The sequence below is a fragment of the Cyprinus carpio genome, chromosome B13, assembly GCF_018340385.1.
Source record: "Cyprinus carpio isolate SPL01 chromosome B13, ASM1834038v1, whole genome shotgun sequence".
NCBI classification, from domain to species: Eukaryota; Metazoa; Chordata; class Actinopteri; order Cypriniformes; family Cyprinidae; genus Cyprinus; species Cyprinus carpio.
This window is the reverse complement of record NC_056609.1, coordinates 25,698,106-25,721,964: the sequence shown is the minus strand read 5'-3', so window position 1 is coordinate 25,721,964 and position 23,859 is coordinate 25,698,106. Positions and strand designations below refer to the sequence as shown.

At 34.3% G+C, this 23,859-nt stretch overlaps 1 protein-coding gene across 4 annotated transcripts in view; it reads right to left on the bottom strand.

Annotated features, from left to right (window-relative positions):
* Nucleotides 1-1,490: 1,490 nt before the first annotated feature.
* cpeb3 (cytoplasmic polyadenylation element binding protein 3) overlaps nt 1,491-23,859 on the bottom strand; it is a 33,440-nt gene continuing 11,071 nt past the window's right edge. For all 4 annotated transcript variants that reach the window (XM_042737435.1, XM_042737437.1, XM_042737436.1 and 1 more), the window contains 8 exons: nt 18,694-18,750; nt 15,197-15,220; nt 13,509-13,676; nt 12,427-12,516; nt 8,992-9,110; nt 8,420-8,534; nt 8,114-8,295; nt 1,491-4,555 (listed from right to left, as the gene is read on the bottom strand). In XM_042737435.1, coding sequence (XP_042593369.1) covers nt 4,328-4,555; nt 8,114-8,295; nt 8,420-8,534; nt 8,992-9,110; nt 12,427-12,516; nt 13,509-13,676; nt 15,197-15,220; nt 18,694-18,750 — 983 coding nt within the window. In that variant the 3' untranslated portion in view covers nt 1,491-4,327. The remainder of the gene's footprint in view (nt 4,556-8,113; nt 8,296-8,419; nt 8,535-8,991; nt 9,111-12,426; nt 12,517-13,508; nt 13,677-15,196; nt 15,221-18,693; nt 18,751-23,859) is intronic.

Genomic DNA, 23,859 nt, shown 5'->3' with positions numbered 1-23,859 from the left:
GTGGTAGAAGAGAAAAACCACAAGCCAAAATGACCTGACTAATTATCAGACCGTTTTTTTTATTTTATAATTTTTTTTTTTTTTTTTTGAAAGTGTCACTAAACACAGGACATGTTCTAACTATAAAGCACAGCTTATCAAAGGGTTCAAACGGTTGCAGTATAGGAAACTCTTAAGACAATGATGGTTTGAAGGAAAACAAAGTATGCCTTAGTCAGTGAAGGGAATTTTCATGTTTGTGTTTTATCTGTTTGAAAGGCCACTACTACCATCAAATCTACTCCTCTTACACATTGCTCATAAGTAAAATGAATTCTGGGAAATGTCATGTGTCTCAGTTAAATACACAGACTGATTGTGACTGTGAAAGTGGAGCTGCAGAGCTTCATGGTTTTATGTCTTGACTTTGTTTTACCACAACAACCTCACATTTGCTCCATTCTGCTGTTATTTTTTTTTTATTGCCCATTCATTGTTACATTTCAGGCACACTATATTACTACTAACTATGATTGCTGTTAATTCTTGTGTGCAATTATTTCTTCCCAATCACACAAAAATAAAAAATCTAGACATTTTAGTAACAATCTTACAAAGTATTCAACTTCAACAAAAAAAAAGCAAAAAATGTAAAAAATTAGCGTCATAAAATTAATTTATTCCACATAAAAATACAAAATAATATAAACGACATTGACCAGGTATGAAAGTCTCCCCCAGAAATAGCTAACATTAATGGTTGAGGAATAAATGTGTAAAGAAAACAAATAAAAAATAATGGAAAATATGTAAATGTTTTAATTCTTGTCTTTTTTTTTTTTTTTTTGCAAAAAATCTCTAAAAAATAATGAAAATATTTCTCAGTACAAAGGCTACATTACTACTGGAAGGTACAAGCACGTCGAGTAAATACACAGTAGAAAATGATTTTAGTGAATCACAATGCTCGCAATGAAAATAAATCTGCAATAAAGATTTATGCCTTTTTCTGTTCTTTTTTCTTTTTTACAAACAGTACAAACAGTATTGCACATTACAACAAAGAATCAAGGTTCTTAGCCTTTAAAAAAAAGGGACTAATTCAAGTCTCGGGTGAATAGAAGGCCTCCACATCAGCGACACATCTGGGGCTTGAAAGTTGAAACGTTTAATATCTTTCCAGCTTATCAAGTTTACATTCTTTCCTCTCCATCTTGCCAAAAATCATAACTTTTCTGCCATCCCTAAACAATATAAGGTTGACAAATTGGGGCATGTATGCTTTACAAAACAAAGGGGAACACATCATTTCACCAAACATAAAAATATAACAAACAGAAGATTTTCAGCATAGTAAAGGTCTGATTGTAAATATATAAAAACGTAAGTAGTATGTTTATAAGCACCTGACGGCCCGTTGACCCTATAGAATATATATATATATATATATATATAATATAATGGTATACTTCAGTTGTTTTTGTGTTTATTTTTTTATACCTATATTTAAATGTGGAACACTGTGATGTCGCAGCAGCTTCCTACAGTATTAAAATAATACAGCTCTAACTCCTTCAGTTGTTTTTGTGTTTATTTTTTTTTTCCAAAAATAAAATTAAAAGCAAATAAGCATGACAAAAATAAAATTAAGCATCTGTTAAATCTTTTTTTTTTTCTCTAGCAGAATTAAATTAATATAAAGTCTTTATTTGAAATAAACTTACTTAGAAAATATCAATCTCTCTCCTATTATATTTCAAAATTGAGGTATTGCAAAAGATTACGTTAGTCAGAAAGCACACATTTTTTCTATTAAAAAAAAAAAAACCTACGCTGACTATTCAACCATCCAAATACAAAGAGTAGTGCATAACAAATCTACTACACAGAAGGAACAAACATAGAAAAATCTGGGCAGGGAGAGAAATATCACAAACACACCCAGAATTCACCGTCATTGGGATCAGTGTTACCCACAATCCTCTTTTTCTCCATCAGTTTCACCATTGTTCACGTTTGTCGTTTTTTTTTCAGACTAATGAACTAAACGTGCCAACCTGAAGCTGACCGGTATTTTTAATTTTTTTGACTCGGATAAGCAGCCAAGACGCGTTTCTTTGCGTTCCTCTCCACCATCTCTCAATTTAGTTTCGACATGTCCACCGTCAACATGATTTTACTTCAAGTTTTGCTGGATAATCTGGATATAAATGCAGCGGTTACGCAAGGTAATTCCGCTCGTCGTATCTCCAAGTAAGGTAAGTCATTTAGAGCCAGTGTTCGCTAATTCTTCCAGTCACCGGCTGGACACAGTGTTGTGAATCCTCGGTGTGTAACTTAGTGTAATTGGTCATTTCGAGTGGGACAGCTCTTTGGTTCTGACAGGACGCTAACTAGCAGAAGTGTGCGAGATCCGTGGACAGAAGGGACCGTATGTTTACATGCGCTAGTTTCACAGGGCGTTCCTGTCAGACATCAATAACAGTTAAAGCGAATCACAGTTCTAGGCGTCATCTAACCGAACTACATAGTGTATAAAAATTGCACAATTCTATGAACAATCACTGCAAAAATTACTTCACCTGTTAAAGACATTTCGCTAGAAGATCCTACATCTAACTGGGTTGAGCAGTTCTGTCAAAAAAAAAGTCTCACGGTTTTTTTTTGGTTTGTTTGTTTTTCTGCAATAGGCCAATTCCTGTCATGCCCAGTTTGTGCTCTGTGGAAGCTTATTTCTGCCATGGAATAAAAAGTAAAATAAAATACTTTTTAAACTCACAATTCTAAGGAGAAATAAAACTGCAATTCTGAGAAAAGTCCGAATTGTGAGGTATAAACAAAAAAAAAATTGTGAGTTTCTACCATGGAATACAAAAAAAAAAAAAACACCTACTTTTTATGTAACAATTCTGATTTCGCTTCCTCTTACAAAATTAAAAATTACAATTAATTTCACAATTTTTCCTCACAATTCTGAACTTTGTCTCAAAATTGTGAGAAAAAAAGTCCAAATTGGGATAGAATTCTGACTAAAAGGTAATTAATAAGTAAGAGGTAATTGCGACCTTTTATCTCACAATTAAATTTTTTTTCTCTCAATTTTGAGTTTATATCTCACAATTTAGACTTGTCTTCTTAGAATTTCAAGATGTTAAATTACAATTGCGAGATAAACTTCTAAGTTTATCTCTCACAATTCTGGCTTTTTTTTTCTTCACAATTTTGAGAAGAAAAGTCAGGACTGTCAGATATAAACTCTCAACTGTGAGAAAAAGTCAGAATTGTGATCTTGTTTTTGCCATGGAATAAAAAAAATAGGTCAACTTTTTATCTAACAATGCTGACTTTTTTTCATGTAATTGCGAGCTTATATCTCAGAATTCAAATTTTTCCCCGCTCACAATTCTGAATTTGTCACAATTTTTCCCCTCAAGAGTCAGATTTGTGAGATAAAAAGATGCAGTTACCTTTTTTATTCTGTGGAGGAAATAAGCTTCCATAGTGCATCATGGGGGAAATGAAAGTGAGACCAGATTTTACAGCATGCATCGCAGACTCATTCGACGTGCAGTTTCGGTGCAGACGCAGACCCTTCGGAGCGCTCGTTCGCCTGAATAAAGTAAGACGGCATGGACTCATACCATGGATTTAGCAGCAAAAGCTATTGCAGCATTACATGAAGATAATACTAAAAAAATTAAGCCTAAAAACCTGAAGCGAACAGAAAGAGATGCATGCATGAGGTATTACTATTCATTTCAACATGGAGAGCAAATGGCGTTTTACTCTAATAACTCAACTTTTTTTTTTTTTTTTTTAACAGCTCACTTAAACATGATTTTCGTAATGAATTCATTTTACCTTTGGTAACTTTTTTTGTCATCATCTAAGGGGGAATTTCCTACCACTCTGTTTTTCACAATAAGTGCATGCTTCTTTAAGACGTCTGACACCTAAAATGTATTGTCTATGTGTATATAGATAAATATAAACTAAAAATATATCCTTTTTGTGAATGTACTGTATATATTATATATATATAGTCTCACACTGCCTAATGTTACCTACAAGGAGCACTAAACCAATCAAACGAAGGATAATGAGAGAATTAAAGCACAACATCCTGACAAGCATTAACATCGACTGTTTGTGTCAAAGTGCAATGTTTGAGCACGCAGACTCAAAATTCATATTTTCCTAAGTGTTTGTAAGCAGAGAATATAGTGGACAGAGATACCATGATATTTGTTTACTAAAACCAAACGATGAGAGGGGAGATCCGTGTGCGGTCACTTGTCGTGGTGTTGAAGGTGTTTGGTGGGTGGAGAGGGTGATGTGATGCTTGCCATCAGCTCCAGTGGAAGGACACATGCCGAGGTCGATCTCCGCCCTCCTTCACTAGAGGTTTGTGGAACTCTCGGCCGGCGCGCGAGTGGATGCTCGCCCAGCAGTACTCACAGTAATACTGCAGGCAGGTGACGTTGGCACAGAAAAAAGGGGCGAACTTTCCTCCGCAGCGAGCGCCCTGACATTCATCGCACATCTGATCGTCCAGCACGTACGGCTTCACCTCCACCTGTGGGCATGGGCAGAGAGAGCAATTATAAGTTTCTAAAAACATGTGTCTAAAAACACATACATATAGACAGTTTTAACGGAAACAACATAAACAAACATTACTGCGCATGCATGCTTTTTTGGCCCAAACGTAAAATGTGGTGGACTTCCGCAAAGAATCAATAACAACAGTAAAGAAATAACAACAGAGCCGTAGTTCACTGACATTATCGCATGCGATACATTTGTGATTATGAACGCGATATTGCGTAGCTTGTCAGTGAACTACGGCTCTGTGTAGTAAATGCTGCTCCATCTGAAAGCACGTGATGGAGATTTACTACTAATCACAGAACCAGCTTTACTGAAGAGATGCGCATGACAATCACATGTGATTTATCGTGCAGCCCTAATTTATATATACATACACACACACACTAGAGGCTGACATTTTTTCGGGAAACAAAATCACTATTAATCACGTGATTGGGATGGGACAGGAAAAAATGTCAGCGGGAGAGGGCGGGACCGAGAATCGTAATAAAACTATACCCAACTTTATACACAAATATACCTTTTATATAAATAAACTATAAACTTTTTAATTTTGAACTCAATTCTAGTTGCCCTGTCTCTTTATGCTCTCCTTCTGTTTTCTTTAGTGTGGTTGGTTAAGTGAATGACATACGCAGTCCGTGACGGACAGATTGTTAAAAGCTGGTCTAGTATGTGGTAATAGCCTAGAGTACATCAGGCAGCACATCCAAACACTCACCTATCATTCATCGACCTCAAATATGGCTTTTCATTTGAAAGATGTATGTAGTAACAACTTTACATGGCCGCTCAATCTAATGTTAACCTGCAGAAATGTGCTCTATTGAAGTGTGTGTGTGGAAGCTGAACAGCAGCGCGCTCACAGCAGGACAGATAAAGGCACCGGTGCTCTCACTTGCTCTTAAAATACATCAGAATTATTGGTCATACAGATAAAAGTAATACATCTTTTGAATCTGTAAAGTCTCTACATTTATTTGTGTGCACTCAGAACAACAACAAAACATTGTGCTTCTGTAAAATAATTAAAGCAAACAGGATGCGCTTTCTGCCATCTCGGTCATGTGAACTTGAGTGAGAAACTTCAAAAATCTGTGTATGAAAAATAAATCTTTAGAGAGTGAAATGTCTACTTTCAAAAAAAAAAATCAAATAGAAAACGTTTGTGTTAGCATGGATGTTTTACATGAAATTTAATGTGTGTGCACTAAAGTGGGCATGCTGTGATCTATACTGTATTTATTTATTTATTTTTACTGTAACCAACAGATTTCTGCCAAAAAACAAAACAAAACAAACAAACACAAAATGGGAGTGGGAGGGAATGGGAGTCATTCTTCCTGGATTGGGATGGGACGGGATTTTTTTTTAGTGGGAGTGGGATGGGAGAGGTTCGAAAATCCACTCCCGTGTCACGCTCTAACACACACACACAAACATTATATTATATATATATATATATATACAGTACAGACCAAAAGTTTGGAAACATTATATTTTTAATAAAGAAGTTTTATCAAGCCTATTTATTTGATCAAAAACTACAGAAAAAACAGTAATATTGTGATATATTATTACAACTTAAAATAATTGTTTTTAAATATTATACTTTAAATTATAATTTATTTCTGTGATAAAGCTGTATTTTTAGGATCATTATCACATGATCCTTTAGAAATCATTCAATATGATGATTCATTATAACAGTTGGAAACAGTTCTGCTGCTTAATATTTTTTCAGGAACATGTGATACTTTTTTAGGATATATATAAAAAGGTAAAAAAAAAAAAAAAGAAGCTATGTTTTTAAAAATATAAATTATTTTTTAACAATATACACTATACACACTACTTCAGCAATTTGGGGGTCAGTATTTTTTTTTCTTCTTCTTTTTTTTTAAATAAAATCAATATTTTAGCAATATGTGTTAAATTGATTTTTATAGTAATAAAATATATTATTAGAATATATATTATAGATTTTTTTTTTTTTTTTGAATAAATGCATTTTTTTAAAACCTTTTATTCATCAAATATATTAGACAGCAGAACTAAATCATAATAAATCAGAATTAACATGTTTCTAAATGATCATGTGATAGACTGGATGTTACATGTGACACTGAAGGCTGGAGTAATAAAAATTCTTTGCATCACATTTATTTTTAAAAGTATATTCAAAATAGAAAACTATTATTTTAAGTTGTAATAATATATCAATATTACTGTTTTTTCTGTTATCAAAATAATGCAGGCTTGATGAGCAGAAGAAACTTCTTTCAAAAACATTAAAAATAGTAATGTTTTCCAAACTTTTGACTGTACTGTATATCATACTGTGGTTATATATATATCCTTTCTCTATATAGTTTGTCATGTTTACATATTTTAACTTTAGTTTTTATTAATAGTAATAATTATTATTATTTATATTTACATAGAAGAACTAAATGCATTAACATGTTTAACGAAACAAACTTAAAATCAATCAATCACACCCATAAAACATTTCTAACAATAACTCAAGTATATAAAATCCCATATACACTAAAACATCAAAATAAACTACAGTGACCATCGATGTGTCATGTAGATGGAGGGGTGATTCTGGTGAGCATCTAGTTTAAGTCCAGTGACCATCAGCTATTTACTTCTGAATAACACTCCCAAAACAGTCCAGTAGGTCCAGTGTGCACAGGAATAGCATGGAGCTATGATTAACAAACACCACGCCTGAGACTTCAAATGGCTGTCAGGCCTCCAGAAGCCCATGGTCATGTTGATTACACGCAGTCTGCTCTGGGGTTTCCAGTCTGTATTGTTGGCTGTATGGAAACGGCCTGCAGGAAAACCACGGTACAGAAACTTCCACTATGCAATCACATCTAGAATTACAGTTATAAAAGTACAGTATAAACCTCTTCTGGGACTCGTCTAGCCAATACGGCATTCATAGCATTCTGCAAATTTTTTAAATGGCCCATGATTATGCAGATTTACAGTTTGTAAAGAGTCTTTGACACAACTGCTCTTCAGTGCATCTCATGCAAACAGTCTGGTAAACTCTGGCTGTGTTTAAAAGGTCAAGCGGCGTCAAAAGTTCAAATCGTTTCAAGTAAAATGTCACATTATAAAGTGTTGCTGACGGTATCGCTGTAGCTTAATGCTTCATTGTATAAAGTTCAGTGCACTAGGACCAGTGTTATTTCAGTATAATTCAGAGACCACTATAGTTTTTAATCAATATTTAGAATTTTATATTTTTTATTTTATATTGATATAATATTGATACATATTGATGTGTGTGTGTGTGTGTGTGTGTGTATATACACACACACACACACACACACACACACATATATATATATATATATATATATATAATATATATATATATATATTTTTTTTTTTTTTTTTTTTTTACATGTATGTACTTTATATAGTTTTAGATTTATTTTCATAACCCTGATTAGGAGTTGAATTGAATCGTGTATAATGACAAACATTGCAGCTCACTCACCCGTTTGTCAATGTCATTATGCTGCAGCTGGACAAATCTGGCGCTGATGGCAGCGATGTAGCTCTGCTGATTGGAGAAGGCCACTCGGCCCGCACCTTTAGGGTATTTGAGCTCTGGGTCGGTGTCAATGCCGGCATAACACACACCTCCATACAGTCTATCCATGATCATAGCCAGCTCCACTAAACACACACAGAGGAGAAACACCATTATACAGAATATGATAGTAATGCACAAGATTACAATAAATGACATATTTACAATTTGGGAGGACAACAAGAGAGATGAAATGAGAGAGAAATTCACCTGCTCGTAGAGGTCGTGGAACGCCTCCCACAAAAATGGTCTTGCGTGGGTCGAGAGGCTGAGAGCCATCCATCACGAAATCACTGTCACTCAGGTTCCACGGGCGAATCTGGACCTGAGAACGAAAAACTGTTCATCTCTAGCAGAAATTCAATGAAACAGGTATGTTTTAAGACCTAGTAGGGCCAAACTAGCTTTCTGTGAAAAAGTGAATTTGTGCATCTCAAATCTACCCTGTAAATTATATTAGCTTATTACACTAATTAATTATATATATATATATATATATATATATATATATATATATATATATATATATATAATATATAAATTGTAATATAATATATACTCATTTAATTATTATATAATTAATTAAATATAATTTAAATATTTAATTATATATATATATATATACACACACACACACACACACACACACATAAATGATCTCATTTAAAAATCTAATTTCCTCTGAACAGTGTTTCAGTCTAGACAGAGAGCTAAACCATATTTCACTGGATGACAAATCCACTACACTGAGCTTCAGTGGGCTGTGGCAGTGCTTCACTCACTGGTTTATCTTTAATAGTGGGGCTTGAGACACACAGGTAGAGTTTCCCGTCCTCCTCGATGCAGGCGTCAATGAGGGCCTGGACCGAACTCTCCTCCTGGAAGAGCAGGAAAGCGTAACCTGCAGAAGGAAGAGCATGAGAGATGAGACAATCTCTGGCTGCACAGAGTCAGACTGCAGCCAAGACCAGAAGAGCTCAGAACACAGGAAGCACATCATCGCTGCTGACGGCAGAGACTGAAATGAGTCTGCATGTGGAGGAATAAAGACAACCAGTCTGAAACTAACAGTAACCATTCACTCATTCTGGTGATTAGAGGACTTAATCTCATCATGCATATGTAAATACACACTTAACATGCTTTCAGCATGAACCTGACTACTTTAAAGAGCACATATGCTGTATCTATCATTCTCAAGCCCTTCTGAAGGAGTGTTTTTCCACTATAACACTGCAGGTTGACAACATCAGGATCAGAGCCAGCAGAAAGACCAGAGGGAAGAAAAGAAAAGCTCTGCCGCAGGGAAAGAGAGAGCAAAAGAGTGTAAGGAGTCGAAAGAACAGAGAAATATCAACAGCCTTGGGAAATTTAGTCAAAGACTTCAAAATAAATCAGAGGAGTGTGTTGAGAGAGATTCATGAACAAGCATCAGATTTAAGAGATTTATCTTAAATATTATTAAAAAAATTCCAGATTGGATTATTCTACTCAATTAGAGATTATGATGAATGATAAAGATGTCTGAAAGAAATTTGTCTTCATGAAATTAAACATTTAAATATAATATTAAATATACTATTTTATATTATTATTATCTCCTGAGTTTAAATATAATAACTAAATCCCTACAAATAAATTATTCTAGTCAATTAGAAATTATGATGAATGATAATCAAGACAATTGAGAGGTTATAATTATTAGATCATGTAAAGAAATGTAAACGTAATAAAATACACAAATATATAATTAAATATATTTTACATACTAAATATATATTTTTAATATATTTAAATATATATTTAAAACTATGTTTAACTTTTATGCTTGCAAAAAAAAAAAAAAATCAGAATACACAGCAACTTTTGAATGGTTTGTTGTTAAAAAAAAAAAAAAAAAAAGCTTTTGTTATGATTGTGTAATTCCTGCACCCTCCAGCAGGGGCTAACTGGACCATGTTATCCAGCTAAAGCTTGGCTTCACTTCCATCCTGCTTTCCAGCTGGTTTCTGAACAGAAGGAGCTCTTAAATCAATCTCAACATTACTGATAAGCGTATAACAGCACCTGAAGAAGGCATCTAACCCTGTTTAATGTGTTTAGAGCCTCAGCGCTGACCTCAGTCCTGCCCACTGTGAGTCATGACGCTTTACACAACACTGGATGGAAAAATGACCAGCATCTTCCATTCACTCAGTCTGGATCAGTGTTTCATACGAGCTGAAGGAACAATGAGCACATCTGCAAACAGCAGTTACACACGGTGACTGGAAAGCGCAGGCATGAGGACAACTGCAGCCCAAATAAATAAAATCCATAAGTTCAGACCATCATACAGAGCAGAAATCTCATAAATGAAGAAAAATACAGTGGCCTCAAAAAGTACTTGGACACTTAAACCATTCTTAATGTGTGAAATCACTGCATTATATAACAAAACATCAAACCAAGTGACATTTTTTCATAATCTCACCAGCCTTTTTTTAATCACGGGGCACAGGACTTTTAACTATAAAATTCATTCATTTATTTTTAATTAATGGCATATATGACATGGATTTCTTTCATTCTAATTATTTACATAATAATAATAATAATAATAATAATAATAATAATAATAATAATAATAATTATAATAATAATAATAACAACAACAACAACAACAACAACAGTAATAATAATTACATTTAATATAATCATAAATTTACATACACACACACACACACACACACATACATATATATATATATATATATATATATATATATATATATATATATATATATATGTGCATGTATGTATGTATGTATTAGGATGCACGATATTATCAGAAAATATTTTTCTATAATAATTAATTAAATAAATAATATATATATTTTTCTATGTCTTTGTGTTTTTGTCTCTGTGTACTGGAAGCTTATGTCACTAAAACTAATTCCTTGCATGCGCAAGCATACTTGGCAATAAAGCTCTTTCTGGTTCTGATTCTAATTCTGAACATTATCTGCCGATAATGGCTTAAAATGTAAACATCGGCATTGGCCAGGTATGAAAAATTATGCTGATATGCCCTAAATATTTTTTTTCCAAACAGATTATGAAAACTTAAATACAAGGAGCTATAAAAGACTTCCAGAATTTTTACTCTTTTGCTTTAGACCATCTACAAATGTTAAATCTTCAAATAAAATGCATCTGTCTAAAAAAAATGCAGTAATTGTTTTATAGTTGATTTATAGTTATTTTCAAATCTTTCAATGTACTCTTATTATAAAAAACTTTTTTTTATTCTGGCAAGTCAAAAACTAAACTTAAAGACTAACCAAAATTAAAAATATTTTGTTTATAATCTCTGCACAGGTGTTTTCCAAACAAAGGAAATATACTGATATCGGCATCGGTTATCAGCATACGTATATATCAAAAAAATCCAATATCGTGCATCCCTAATATGTATGTATGTACGTATGTAAATAAATCTGTATTTAATTCTAACATATGTATGTGCATGTGTATATTATTTTGAATATATATTTAATTAAATAAAATTAACTACAATTACTATTATAAAAGCATAGATTCACTAATATATATAAGCAATAAAATGAACAGTGAAATTAACAAAAAATTGTACAATACATTATAACAGGCATAACTAAGTAAAAAAAAAAAAAAAATTAAGGAAATATCTATTTGCTAATTTAATTAAGCAAATATACATCGTATAATATGAAGTATATACAGTTGTATATTTGTTCAAATTTCATGGATATGTGGATTGTACCTGTGCTCTGTTTACCCTTTCAAACAATCTCTGTTACCTCTTTCCAGGTACTCACACAAACATGTACGTGTGTAACATGACGAAATGCAGTAGGTTTCTCCCTCTAGGTGTGTATCTGTAAGCACTTGTCTGTGTGCGTCTGTTCAAGCCACAGCAATGAACACCTGGAGGCACTTTTACGAGACAGAGACCAATCTGATGCACACAGCAACAGTTTCCTGATGCTCTGAGACTACACACTGACCAGCGTCCACACAACAGACTCATTTGAGGTGCATGCTGATTACAAACGCTCTGACCGGCTGTGACGTCATACTTTCACTATTTTCACTCAAACGAAGGAAGTGTCAAGAGGAATCATACGCTCACTGATTTGTTAAACATCTGCAGCTGTATTGAAGTGCTGCAGGAGAGATGATGTCAATGTCATTACCTTTAGGGGGAAAATAGGATTTGCTTTCTGCTTTATGAGGCCAGTCCACCACCAGGTGACCGTAGCGACGGAAACTGTTGGTGATCTCATCTGTTGGAAAAATTAAAAGTGTTTAGGCCAGAAATATGGATTTTAAACATTGTTAAAAAAGCAAGCAGTCACTACATCTCCTCTGAATAACAATACTGTGGACTCTAATTCTTCAAAAGGCAGTTCATTCCTTTAAATATCAAAAATCTTTAGTCATTTGCCTGGTGTTTTTCTGTGGCCAAAAATGCATAGCCCACAGTCTATATAATATTCTGGTCTGATTCTGTTTTGTTTTGTTTTGTTTTGTTTTGTTTTGTTTTATACCTGGTGAAAAACAACTCTAAATGATTAGAAAAATAAAGTTCCCACATTCCCACAAACTCTCATTAAAGTATTTTTTAAAATACCTTTATTTATTTGATAATTTTAAGAACTATATACAAAAAATCTGACATACCTCAATCTTTCTTCAGGGCAACAAACAGATTGGTGTTATCTAACAATTATTTATATACTGTTAGTTTAAATATTTTAAATTAGTTTTTATTTTTTATACTTTTTATTTAAATTGCAGTACATTTTTATGTGCTTTGGTCATTTTTGTTAGTTTTTGTTATTTCAATATATAATATTTTAGTCATTTCATTGCCTTGATTTAAACTAAAAAAAATTTGAATTGTTGCTTTCATGTAGTATATATATAATAATTTATTTCAGATTTATTTCAATTAACATAAAGGTTTTAATAGTTTTGGATTTAATTTTAGTTAAAGGGATAGTTCACCTAAAAATGAAAACTGTCATCATTTACTCACCCTCAAAAAGATATTCTGAAGAATGTTTTGAAAAACAGTTGCTGATAGCCAGTGACTTCCACAGTATTTTTTCCCTTTTTGAAGTCACTGGCTGCCAGCAACTGTTTTTCAAAACATTCTTCAAAATATCTTGAGCGATCAGAAGATAGAAACTGAGGATGAGTAAATGATGACAGAATTTTCATTTTTGGGTGAACTATCTCTTTAATGATAATAAACCTGAAGGATGGCCTGTACCTTCATCGATGTCTGGTGGCAGTCCTCCGACGAACACCTTCCTGGAGTAGCGCTCCATCCTCTCTCCGTTCTGACAGCGGGTGGGCGAGCTCAGGCCAGGGGTCAGCGGATGATCACCGTGACCGTCGTCCAGGAAGCCGTCCTCAAACGGAAACAGTGAAGAGCGACCTGCAACAGGAAGTAGAGAAAACAAACAGAAGAAAAGGAGCAGAGGAGGAATCACACAGGAAAAGAGATGAAAGAGAGAGAAAGCCAGAGGAGAGAAACTAATTAGTGGACCAAAAACAACAACAAAATAACCCCACTAGATTTCTACACCAATTCATTTTAATTTTATTTAATGTAATATACTACCATTTAATTAAAAAAAATTGGCTAGGATACATTAAATTGATCAAAAGTGACAGTAAAGACAACATTTATATTAAAATGCTGTTTTTAAACTTTATATTCATCAAAGATTCCTGAAAAAACGTGTCACCATTTTCAGCATTGACAATTATAAGAAATACTTCTTAAGCAGCAAATCAGCATATTAGAATTAATTTATGAAAGATCACGTGACACTGAAGACTGAAGTAATGATGCTGAAAATTCAGCTTTGATCACAGAAATAAATGACATTTGAAAATATATTCTCTTGAAAACAGCTATTTTAAACTGAAACTTATTTCACAATATCACTGATTTTACTGTATTTTTGATCAAATAAACACAGCCTTGGCAACCATAAGAGACTTCTTATAAAAACATGAAAACATCATGCAAACTTCTGAATGGTAGTATATACATATATTATAATATATGTATTTCAATGGCATAAATAACCATATATTTTAACCTGTTAACCTGAAGACACGTTAAAAAACAGAGATGCAATCGATATATTCAAAGCATCATAAAACAAGGCACATTTCCATACTGCCATTCACCAAAAAAAAAAAATAAATCAAATAAATAAGAAATTAGTGGTGTGACTGGAAGACCTTTAGACACAAACACTGATATCCCTTTTCCATCGCTATTCCTAGTTTTGAGAACAGATTTAAACATGCAAAGTTATTTAATTCAGTTTCAAAATGCTGTCTTAATTGATCTGTTTTTAAAACATGTAATAAAAACAATAATGAGCTCACATATATGATTGCAAATCTATTTATTTTAGATAGATGAAGAATGACTAGTCAACAATAGAATCAGGGTGTGCATCCTGCCACATTTGGGACTTACAGACAGCTTCAGTGATTGTAGTTTTAAGATATTAGTGGTTCATGGAAAAGAGGTATGATAGGAGTACTAGAACCAAACTAGAGCCAAAGCCAACACACGGGAGGCGCAAAACCAGACACAGAACTGGATGACTGAATTAGTTCAACACTTGAAATGGGAGTTGCCCATATGATCAACTTCAAACTTTCTAAATATTATTTTACCATCCGTTGATCATTTTGTTAGGAAACCAATAGCTGAAACATTCCTTTGTTATATGCAATAACATAAAAGGAAACAATATTTCAATTAGCAGAAAACAATGGCAAAATCAACATGAATTAATGCAATCACTGCTCAAAGGAAGCGGATATTATGATATAATGACCCCCAGTGACCCTCATAGACAAGGAAGAATTCAGCCCGAGCAAAAGCCACGTCATTTCTGCGAGCACAAAGATAAAACGGCGACAGGTTACCTCTTCTGCGACCATAGCTCCTGGCTGCTCGAGAGCAGAGAGACAGCGAAGAGAGAGAAAGATGGACAGAGAGGGACATGAACCAGGGGACAGACAGAAGAGGGAGAGAGACAGACAGGGTTTTTTTCCCAAGCTTGCATTATGAAACACTTCAGTGCAATATTAGTATGCATAGCATTTTAAGTGATGCCGCAAGTGATACAGTTCTATAGATTTCTCATTCAGGTGAACACAACAGAATCATCCTGTTCGAGCTACAATTAATTAAACTGACATGTTAGCTAACTAATGGAATAACAAATCTATATATATCTATATCTATCTATCTACATATATATTTATACATATGTAATAATATATATATATATATATATATTAAAATGTATTTTATTCCTGTGATTGGAAAGTTAAATTTCCAGCCATTACTTCAGTAAAAATAATAATGGTTTGAAAACAGTTGTGCTGTTTAATATTTTCAGGAAATTGTCATTTTCTGAAGAATTCTTTGATTACTTTTGGTTGATTTAATGAATCCTTTCAGAATTTCTTTTAAAAAATGCCCCCCAAAATGTAATTATTATTTAACAATATCCTGAAGGGTCCTGAAGTAGTCAGGTCTAAAGAAAGCTTTGGAGAACGGCTCCGAATGCATGACATTTTCAGAGTTGGAGCTATTGTTCTCATTCTGCGGCGTCTCACTTTTTTGGGTTTTCATTAAAACTGCCTGTAGCCACTGCGTACATAAAGACGTCTAACCGGCGTTGTTAGGGGGTCTCATACTCCTAGCAACAATGAAAGGAGAAAGCTACAGTGTCTGGAATGAGTCACCATACACCCCGCGAGACGGACGGGGTATTTGTTCCTCACTGGGATTTGAGAAGTGACTGTAGGGCAGCAAGAAAAAGGAAAGTGACAGTGAGACAGCAGTTTCTCTTTCTGTTAAAGAATAACCACTGTCACATTTAAGAGTGAGAAACCACAACTGGTGGAAGTCCCTCGGGCTGATTCTTAATACAAGTCACAGCATATCACTCACAACCTTGACACACTGGGATACAGTCTGACAAACTCTGTCCTCTTAACATGTGTGAAGTCAACACCAGCCAGGCATTTTTTCTGCAGTTTTGCCTTATAGATGGATGAACGTGTGGACCCAGACCATCAGGGGTTATAATGAGACAATCTACTTGTGCTTCTTACTTCTAGTATAAATATGTGAGGGAGGTGTTCACAAAAAACACTGTGCTCATCTGAGGCATTTCTTAAGTGCTTGGCTATGCATTTTTGAACTAGATGGACGTCTTTAGCCATTACAGCATTTTTATCTTACAGTCTTATGTCTGTTATTCAGCATCTCACAACAAGACACGTTTTAAAGACGCCATGTTAAGTTATAAATAGTTCAACTTTTGACATGCAGGGAAGCATATCAATGTCAGTTTGAAAACACGGACTAGTCAGCTAAATCTGTTGCAATACAAACATATTTCCATATAGACATGAATGATGCCATTCAAATGGAAAAGACATCAGTATGTGTTTGATTCATTTTTTGCAGTCAGTGAACTAGGACATTCAAATTCACTTTTAAAGCCAATGCAAATTTAAATTGGGTACATTTTCGATCCACTAAAAGTTGTTGTTACATATTTTGCTAATTTATATAAACCAAGGTTTTTATCGTAACATTTTTGTTAAGCCTAGTTAAGCTGAAAACACTGAATAAGCATTAAACATGAATAAACCTTGCTGCCAAGGGAACGTTTCTAATGTTTGATTTGTTTAAGTTAAAGCACTAAAATTACTACAAGTAAATAAAATAAAACTGAAACCAAACTAAAACTAAAACTAAAACTGAAATAAAAATTTAATACAAAAATCACATAAAATTACTCAAATTAATATAAATATATAATATCTAACATATACATACATATATGTGTGTGTGTGTGTAATTTTTTTTTATATTTTTTAATATAAAAATATTTTAATATACTAATTAAATCTAGAAAGTAATTATAAAAAATAAATAAAGAATATAATATAAAGTAAAATATAATATAAAATAATACAAAAATATAAATAATATAATATAATATAATATAATATAATATAATATAATATAATATAATATAATATAATATAATATAATATAATATAATATAATAATATAATATAATATAATATAATATAATATAATATAATATAATAATCTTCCAATAAAAATGTGGTCAAATCTGGTCAAATTGGGCAGTGGCTGGTGGGCAAAAGTAGTTAAAACATCAAAATCACTAAAAGATTAAAATTTAAAGACTTCTTATCAACTTCAAGTCTGTGAAACTTTGAACTTAAAAGGCGAGTTCATACAAACAGACATGGAAACTATTCTCCCAGTTAAATTGTCCAAATTAGAGGTTTTAAGAGTGGTCACTGGCCCTGCCGGCTCCTTCCTGTGCTGCTCCCACCAAACACGAATGACACGGCAGACCTCAAACATCCCCCTCGAAGCTTTTCGGTGGTACCTACAGCAGATACACAGATACCTACTACAACTATCAGACTAATGAGCCTGATAGTTCATTAGTCAGGAGTATGACCCTGGTAAAAACACTCCTGGCGTTTCCTCCCTTTCATGTTTGTTCCTCTGGCCGTACGCCACTGGCTGAGGAGGAGCGTGTGTATATAAGCTTTCAGGACTGCTAATCATAGCAGGGGAGATGCTCATGTGTGCGGTTTGGTGGCACCACAGAAGGAAACAGAGGGTCAGTACATTGCACTGGGGCCTACAAGACACTAATGAAACACTGAAATGGGTTTCGCATTGGCTGATATGGGAAATTATAAGGGAAATCTAATGTCTTTATTAACAATACAACACAATTTAATTATGGCAGAAGAGACCGAAATAAAATTGCTCAATTAAATGAATTGGTAGATTTTGAAATAGACACAAGGGGGAGACACAAAGTGTTACTGTGCAAATAAGCATATACACTACCATTCAAAAGTTTGAGATCAATAAAACATGTTTTATTCAGCAAGGATGCATTAAGTAGTTCAAAACTGATTCATAAGGCTAAAAAAGATTTCTATTTCAAATAAATGCTCTTTTGAACTTTCTATTCATCAAAGAATCCTGATCAAATGTATCATGGTTTCTTCAAAGACAAAGCAGCGCAACTGTTTGTAGCATTGATAATAATAAGAAATGTTTCTTGAGCATCAAATCAGCGTATTAAATTAATATTTTATACTTGTACAAATGTACCTATATATATATATATATATATATATATATATATATATATATATATATATACACACACAAACTTTTAAATGGTAGTGTATATTGAATAATTTGTCTCAGCAGATTGAAATATGAGGGGATATATAAAACGATGTACTTGCTGCCTTAGAAATCCAACACTTTGTTCATCTGAAATGAAAAGCATGTGTTCATTAGCATTAATACGATACAGTAAGAGAGAGATACTCACAGTTCAGTGGTAATATATGTTCCGCTACTGGATGGTGAAAGTTGAGACCCATGCGACCTACAAAGAGATCAGAAAAACAAGCCATGAGAGTTTTGAAACCATTGAGACATCTTACACACTGTAAACCAGTTTATAACCCTTCTTTGATGCAATATTAGAGTTTAATTCACTAAACTGACATGAACATCAGATGTAAGGCCTCAAAAACCAATATTTTTAACCAATTCACCTGGAGGACTATTCATTTTAAATGCCCATTCCTGCTGTTTTGTGAATGTTTAGGAGTGCAGATGAATTTTAGCATATCAGACTAAAAGCAACAAAACTGCTGTTATAGATGGAAATGCAAAGCATACTTGCATTGCATTAAGAGCACAGCATTGCATTGCATTTTGTTATGATGAACTCATTTCAAAATGTTAATATAGCATGCTTAAAGATACATTTATAACTCATGAAACGCTTGCATTTGCATATTCAGATTAAAAACATTGTTTTATAAAAAAATTTTTTTTTTAATGAGGACATGTCCCCAAAGGTTTTCTCAATTGTCATAGCGAACACCTAGGCACCTCCTAAGTAAACACACACATGGGTTCTCTGTAACTACATGAAGAGTTCATTTGCATGTTCGTAAAACAGCTGTTGATTTATTTTCAGAGTCAGAGCTCTAATGTGCCTGCATTAGCACTTTTGGTTACAAATGACACCATAGCTCCCGTGGGCTTCCAGAGAATGCTGTAAGCAAGCCTCGACGGGCTCTTATGCAAATTTCTGAACTGTTGCAAGCCACATTTGCAAAGTTCTTCCCAACAGCCCACCGAGAATCCCAGTGATGCTCTGCCCTTCAGTTGTTCAACTAATGCCAAGTGATGGCAAGCAATGAGAAATTTGCACAACGTGGTACAGTTTCAACAGGTATTTGGCACTGTGAGATGTACTGTAAGACGTACAGGGCAAATGTTTCCCAGCTTGCATGTGATGTTCGGACTAGTGTGCTGTGCTTTATATAGTGCTGCACTGAGAGCACGTCCTTCATATTTGGAACATTTTCTCAATAATTCAAATCAAAGCAGCTCAACCGCCAGCACATGTGCCAATGATAGCCAAAGGCAGATCATGATTTGATCATAAAGCTTCAACACCTTTGAAAACCTGTGATTCATCTCATCAACAGCACAATGCCCTTTAAAGAAAGCCTATGCTTCAAATACATAGTCATTTGAATTAAATGTCACTGCTGAGTCATTCTGAAAAAACAATACTCACATACAATAAACAAAAAAACTGTTATTTGTAAGTATCTTTCTATTGTTTTCCAGACTATATAAAACTAATGGTCCTAAAATCAAGATTGCATGTGCATTAACTAATGCATTGGGCAGAGACGCTTATCCAAAGCGACTTAAGGTATGGTCACATTTTCCAAAATTTTGTGGGGCAAAAAATGTAAACTGTCTATTGCCAATTAGTGTAGTGATGTATGAAGCACAGCAACAGCAGAAATCATTTCTAGACCGAGCAGCGGATTTGCTTGACCAAACTGAACCAATCGAGAAATCTGAAATTTTACCCCTGAAGAAATTTCCATTGAAACGAATGGATCTCACCTGTGAAATGTTCATTCAACATAAATACATTTTATGCATTGATACAAGAAGTTGAATTTACCTGACAAACAAAAATCTATAAGATTATTTTTACAATAATCATCTTGAATTTAAGTGCATGTTGAGTTTATATTCATTTAGGCATAAAACTAAATGTAGTCACTAAATTTGGTTTAAAGATATTTGGACTTTAGCTGGAACACAAAACATGTAGTACTAAAAGAAATGGACAAATACTTCCTTTCCAACATAAATTTGGTTAAAACAATCACTGTGAGAGAATTTGCATGAGCAAATTTGAGGTCAAGCAGATAATGGGAGACACTGATTGAAATGTAAACTATAAATAAATGAGTACGGTTATAAACAAAGCCTCAACCTTACTGTTTTTCAATATTTTTGCATTTTCTGTGGAATATTAAAGTGATGCATGTAAATATTTTGGAGTGGCTGTAATTCTGAGGCTGGTTTCACTTGTTTCAGACTTCAAGACGGTGGTGAAGAAGTTGCTGGTTTTAGCTGGATTTGCCAGTATCCTCATGCTAGACACTTCTACATTTAATGGAAACCTACAGCTCACATTCAATTAAGATTAACATCATTATTCTTTTGACAGGGTAGAGACACCTCAAAGACAGAGCCGAACATGTTCCCTTGACATTTGGTCTATGGTTATGCAAATCATGCATTTCCCTTTCCCCTCTCGCTGTTTGATCAGGCCTGAACTCTGGAAGCAAATGTCAGTGTCTTTCCTTCTGCATGAAAGAGGGCGAATTTCTAGTCTTGTTATGACAGATACACATAATCCGACATTCCCCCTGACACACCAGCTTAAAATACAAGGTTAGAATACAACATCTAAGGATTAGGAGCTTCAAAAACGGAGCACAGTTACAAAAGGGTTAAAGCTTGTGTCTCAAACCTTGTGGAATATATATTAAACACTTAGGCTATGTTTACACGACAACGATGTAGTCAAAAACAGAAAAGTTTTTCCCTTGCGTTTTTAAAACGTTTCACGTATACACGACAATGTTTTCTAAATTATTCGCGTTTACACATATTCACAAAAACGGCCAAAAACTGAGTATTACGTATGCCAGGCCAGTAGCTGGCGCTGTCACCTTGTTAGTAAACAGTACCTGTAGGAAAGTGACGATAATATGTTGTATATGATGCATCTCTGCTGTTGGTTGTAGTATTGGTGAAGTAAATCCACACTTTGCTGAAGAAGCGTTAGCAAACTCTTGAGTAGCAACAACTGTACCATGTACTCCACCATTGTTGTGTACAGGTCCTTCTCAAAAAATTAGCATATTGTGAAAAAGTTCATTATTTTCCATAATGTAATGATAAAAATTAAACTTTCATATATTTTAGATTCATTGCACACCAACTGAAATATTCCAGGTCTTTTATTGTTTTAATACTGATGATTTTGGCATACAGCTCATGAAAACCCAAAATTCCTATCTCAAAATATTAGCATATTTCATCCGACCAATAAAAGAAAAGTGTTTTTAATACAAAAAAAGTCAACCTTCAAATAATTATGTTCAGTTATGCACTCAATACTTGGTCGGGAATCCTTTTGCAGAAATGACTGCTTCAATGTGGCGTGGCATGAAGGCAATCAGCCTGTGGCACAGCTGAGGTGTTATGGAGGCCCAGGATGCTTCGATAGCGGCCTTAAGCTCATCCAGAGTGTTGGGTCTTGCGTCTCTCAACTTTCTCTTCACAATATCCCACAGATTCTCTATGGGGTTCAGGTCAGGAGAGTTGGCAGGCCAATTGAGCACAGTAATACCATGGTCAGTAAACCATTTACCAGTGGTTTTGGCACTGTGAGCAGGTGCCAGGTCGTGCTGAAAAACGAAATCTTCATCTCCATAAAGCTTTTCAGCAGATGGAAGCATGAAGTGCTCCAAAATCTCCTGATAGCTAGCTGCATTGACCCTGCCCTTGATAAAACACAGTGGACCAACACCAGCAGCTGACATGGCACCCCAGACCATCACTGACTGTGGGTACTTGACACTGGACTTCAGGCATTTTGGCATTTCCTTCTCCCCAGTCTTCCTCCAGACTCTGGCAACTTGATTTCCGAATGACATGCAAAATTTGCTTTCATCCGAAAAAAAGTACTTTGGACCACTGAGCAACAGTCCAGTGCTGCTTCTCTGTAGCCCAGGTCAGGCGCTTCTGCCGCTGTTTCTGGTTCAAAAGCACACGCCTGTGCACGGTGGCTCTGGATGTTTCTACTCCAGACTCAGTCCACTGCTTCCGCAGGTCCCCCAAGGTCTGGAATCGGTCCTTCTCCACAATCTTCCTCAGGGTCCGGTCACCTCTTCTCGTTGTGCAGCGTTTTTTGCCACACTTTTTCCTTCCCACAGACTTCCCACTAAGGTGCCTTGATACAGCACTCTGGGAACAGCCTATTCGTTCAGAAATTTCTTTCTGTGTCTTACCCTCTCACTTGAGGGTGTCAATGATGGCCTTCTGGACAGCAGTCAGGTCGGCAGTCTTACCCATGAATGCGGTTTTGAGTAATGAACCAGGCTGGGAGTTTTTAAAAGCCTCAGGAATATTTTGCAGGTGTTTAGAGTTAATTAGTTGATTCAGATGATTAGGTTAATAGCTCGTTTAGAGAACCTTTTCATGATATGCTAATTTTTTGAGAAGGACCTGTATGTTTGTTTGCGCTTGCCTTTAAAATGGGTTTTTCATGAGCTGTATGCCAAAATCATCAGTATTAAAACAATAAAAGACCTTAAATATTTCATTTGGTGTGCAATGAATCTAAAATATATGAAAGTTTAATTTTTATCATTACATTATGGAAAATAATGAATTTTTTCACAATATGCTAATTTTTTGAGAAGGACCTGTATGTTTGTTTGCGCTTGCCTTTAAAATCAACACGTACTGCACATGTCTACATAACTAAGACGTACTACGCACACGCATGACTTCACCGTTCAAAAATTCCCGTATTGGGTGTTTACACGGAAATGATAACAGTGCCATTTTCAAAAACTTGCACTTTGAAACCTGTTTTCAAAAATATGCATTTTCAGTCCCCAAAACGCCGTTGTTATTTAAACGAACAGGTAAAGCTCATAAAAATTTCCCATTTTTGGCTGAAAACGTTGTCTTGTAAATGGCCCCTTAAACCTAATAAGAAAAATATTGGATCTGACAATGGTTTTAGTACAGTTATTGACTAAATGATGCAATGCATCATGAAATCTACAATTTGGTCAATTTCATTTCAGAATTGTTCTGAAAATAGGTAAATTGCAATGTGAATTAAAAATTATATTAAAACTCAGAAATTTAAATGTCAAATTTCTTTCATTAGTGATTCATATACATTTTGAGTTTCAACATTATTACTCTTTAAATACAATAATCTGCTGTAGGCAAAGTGACCTACATTTGATTTTTGACCACTGAGAATGGGAAAAATCCAACAATTTGCACATGGAGCTGCATTGATCTACATATCCCATATTGAACTATATTGCATTTTGAATTAAGAACTCACATTGTTAAA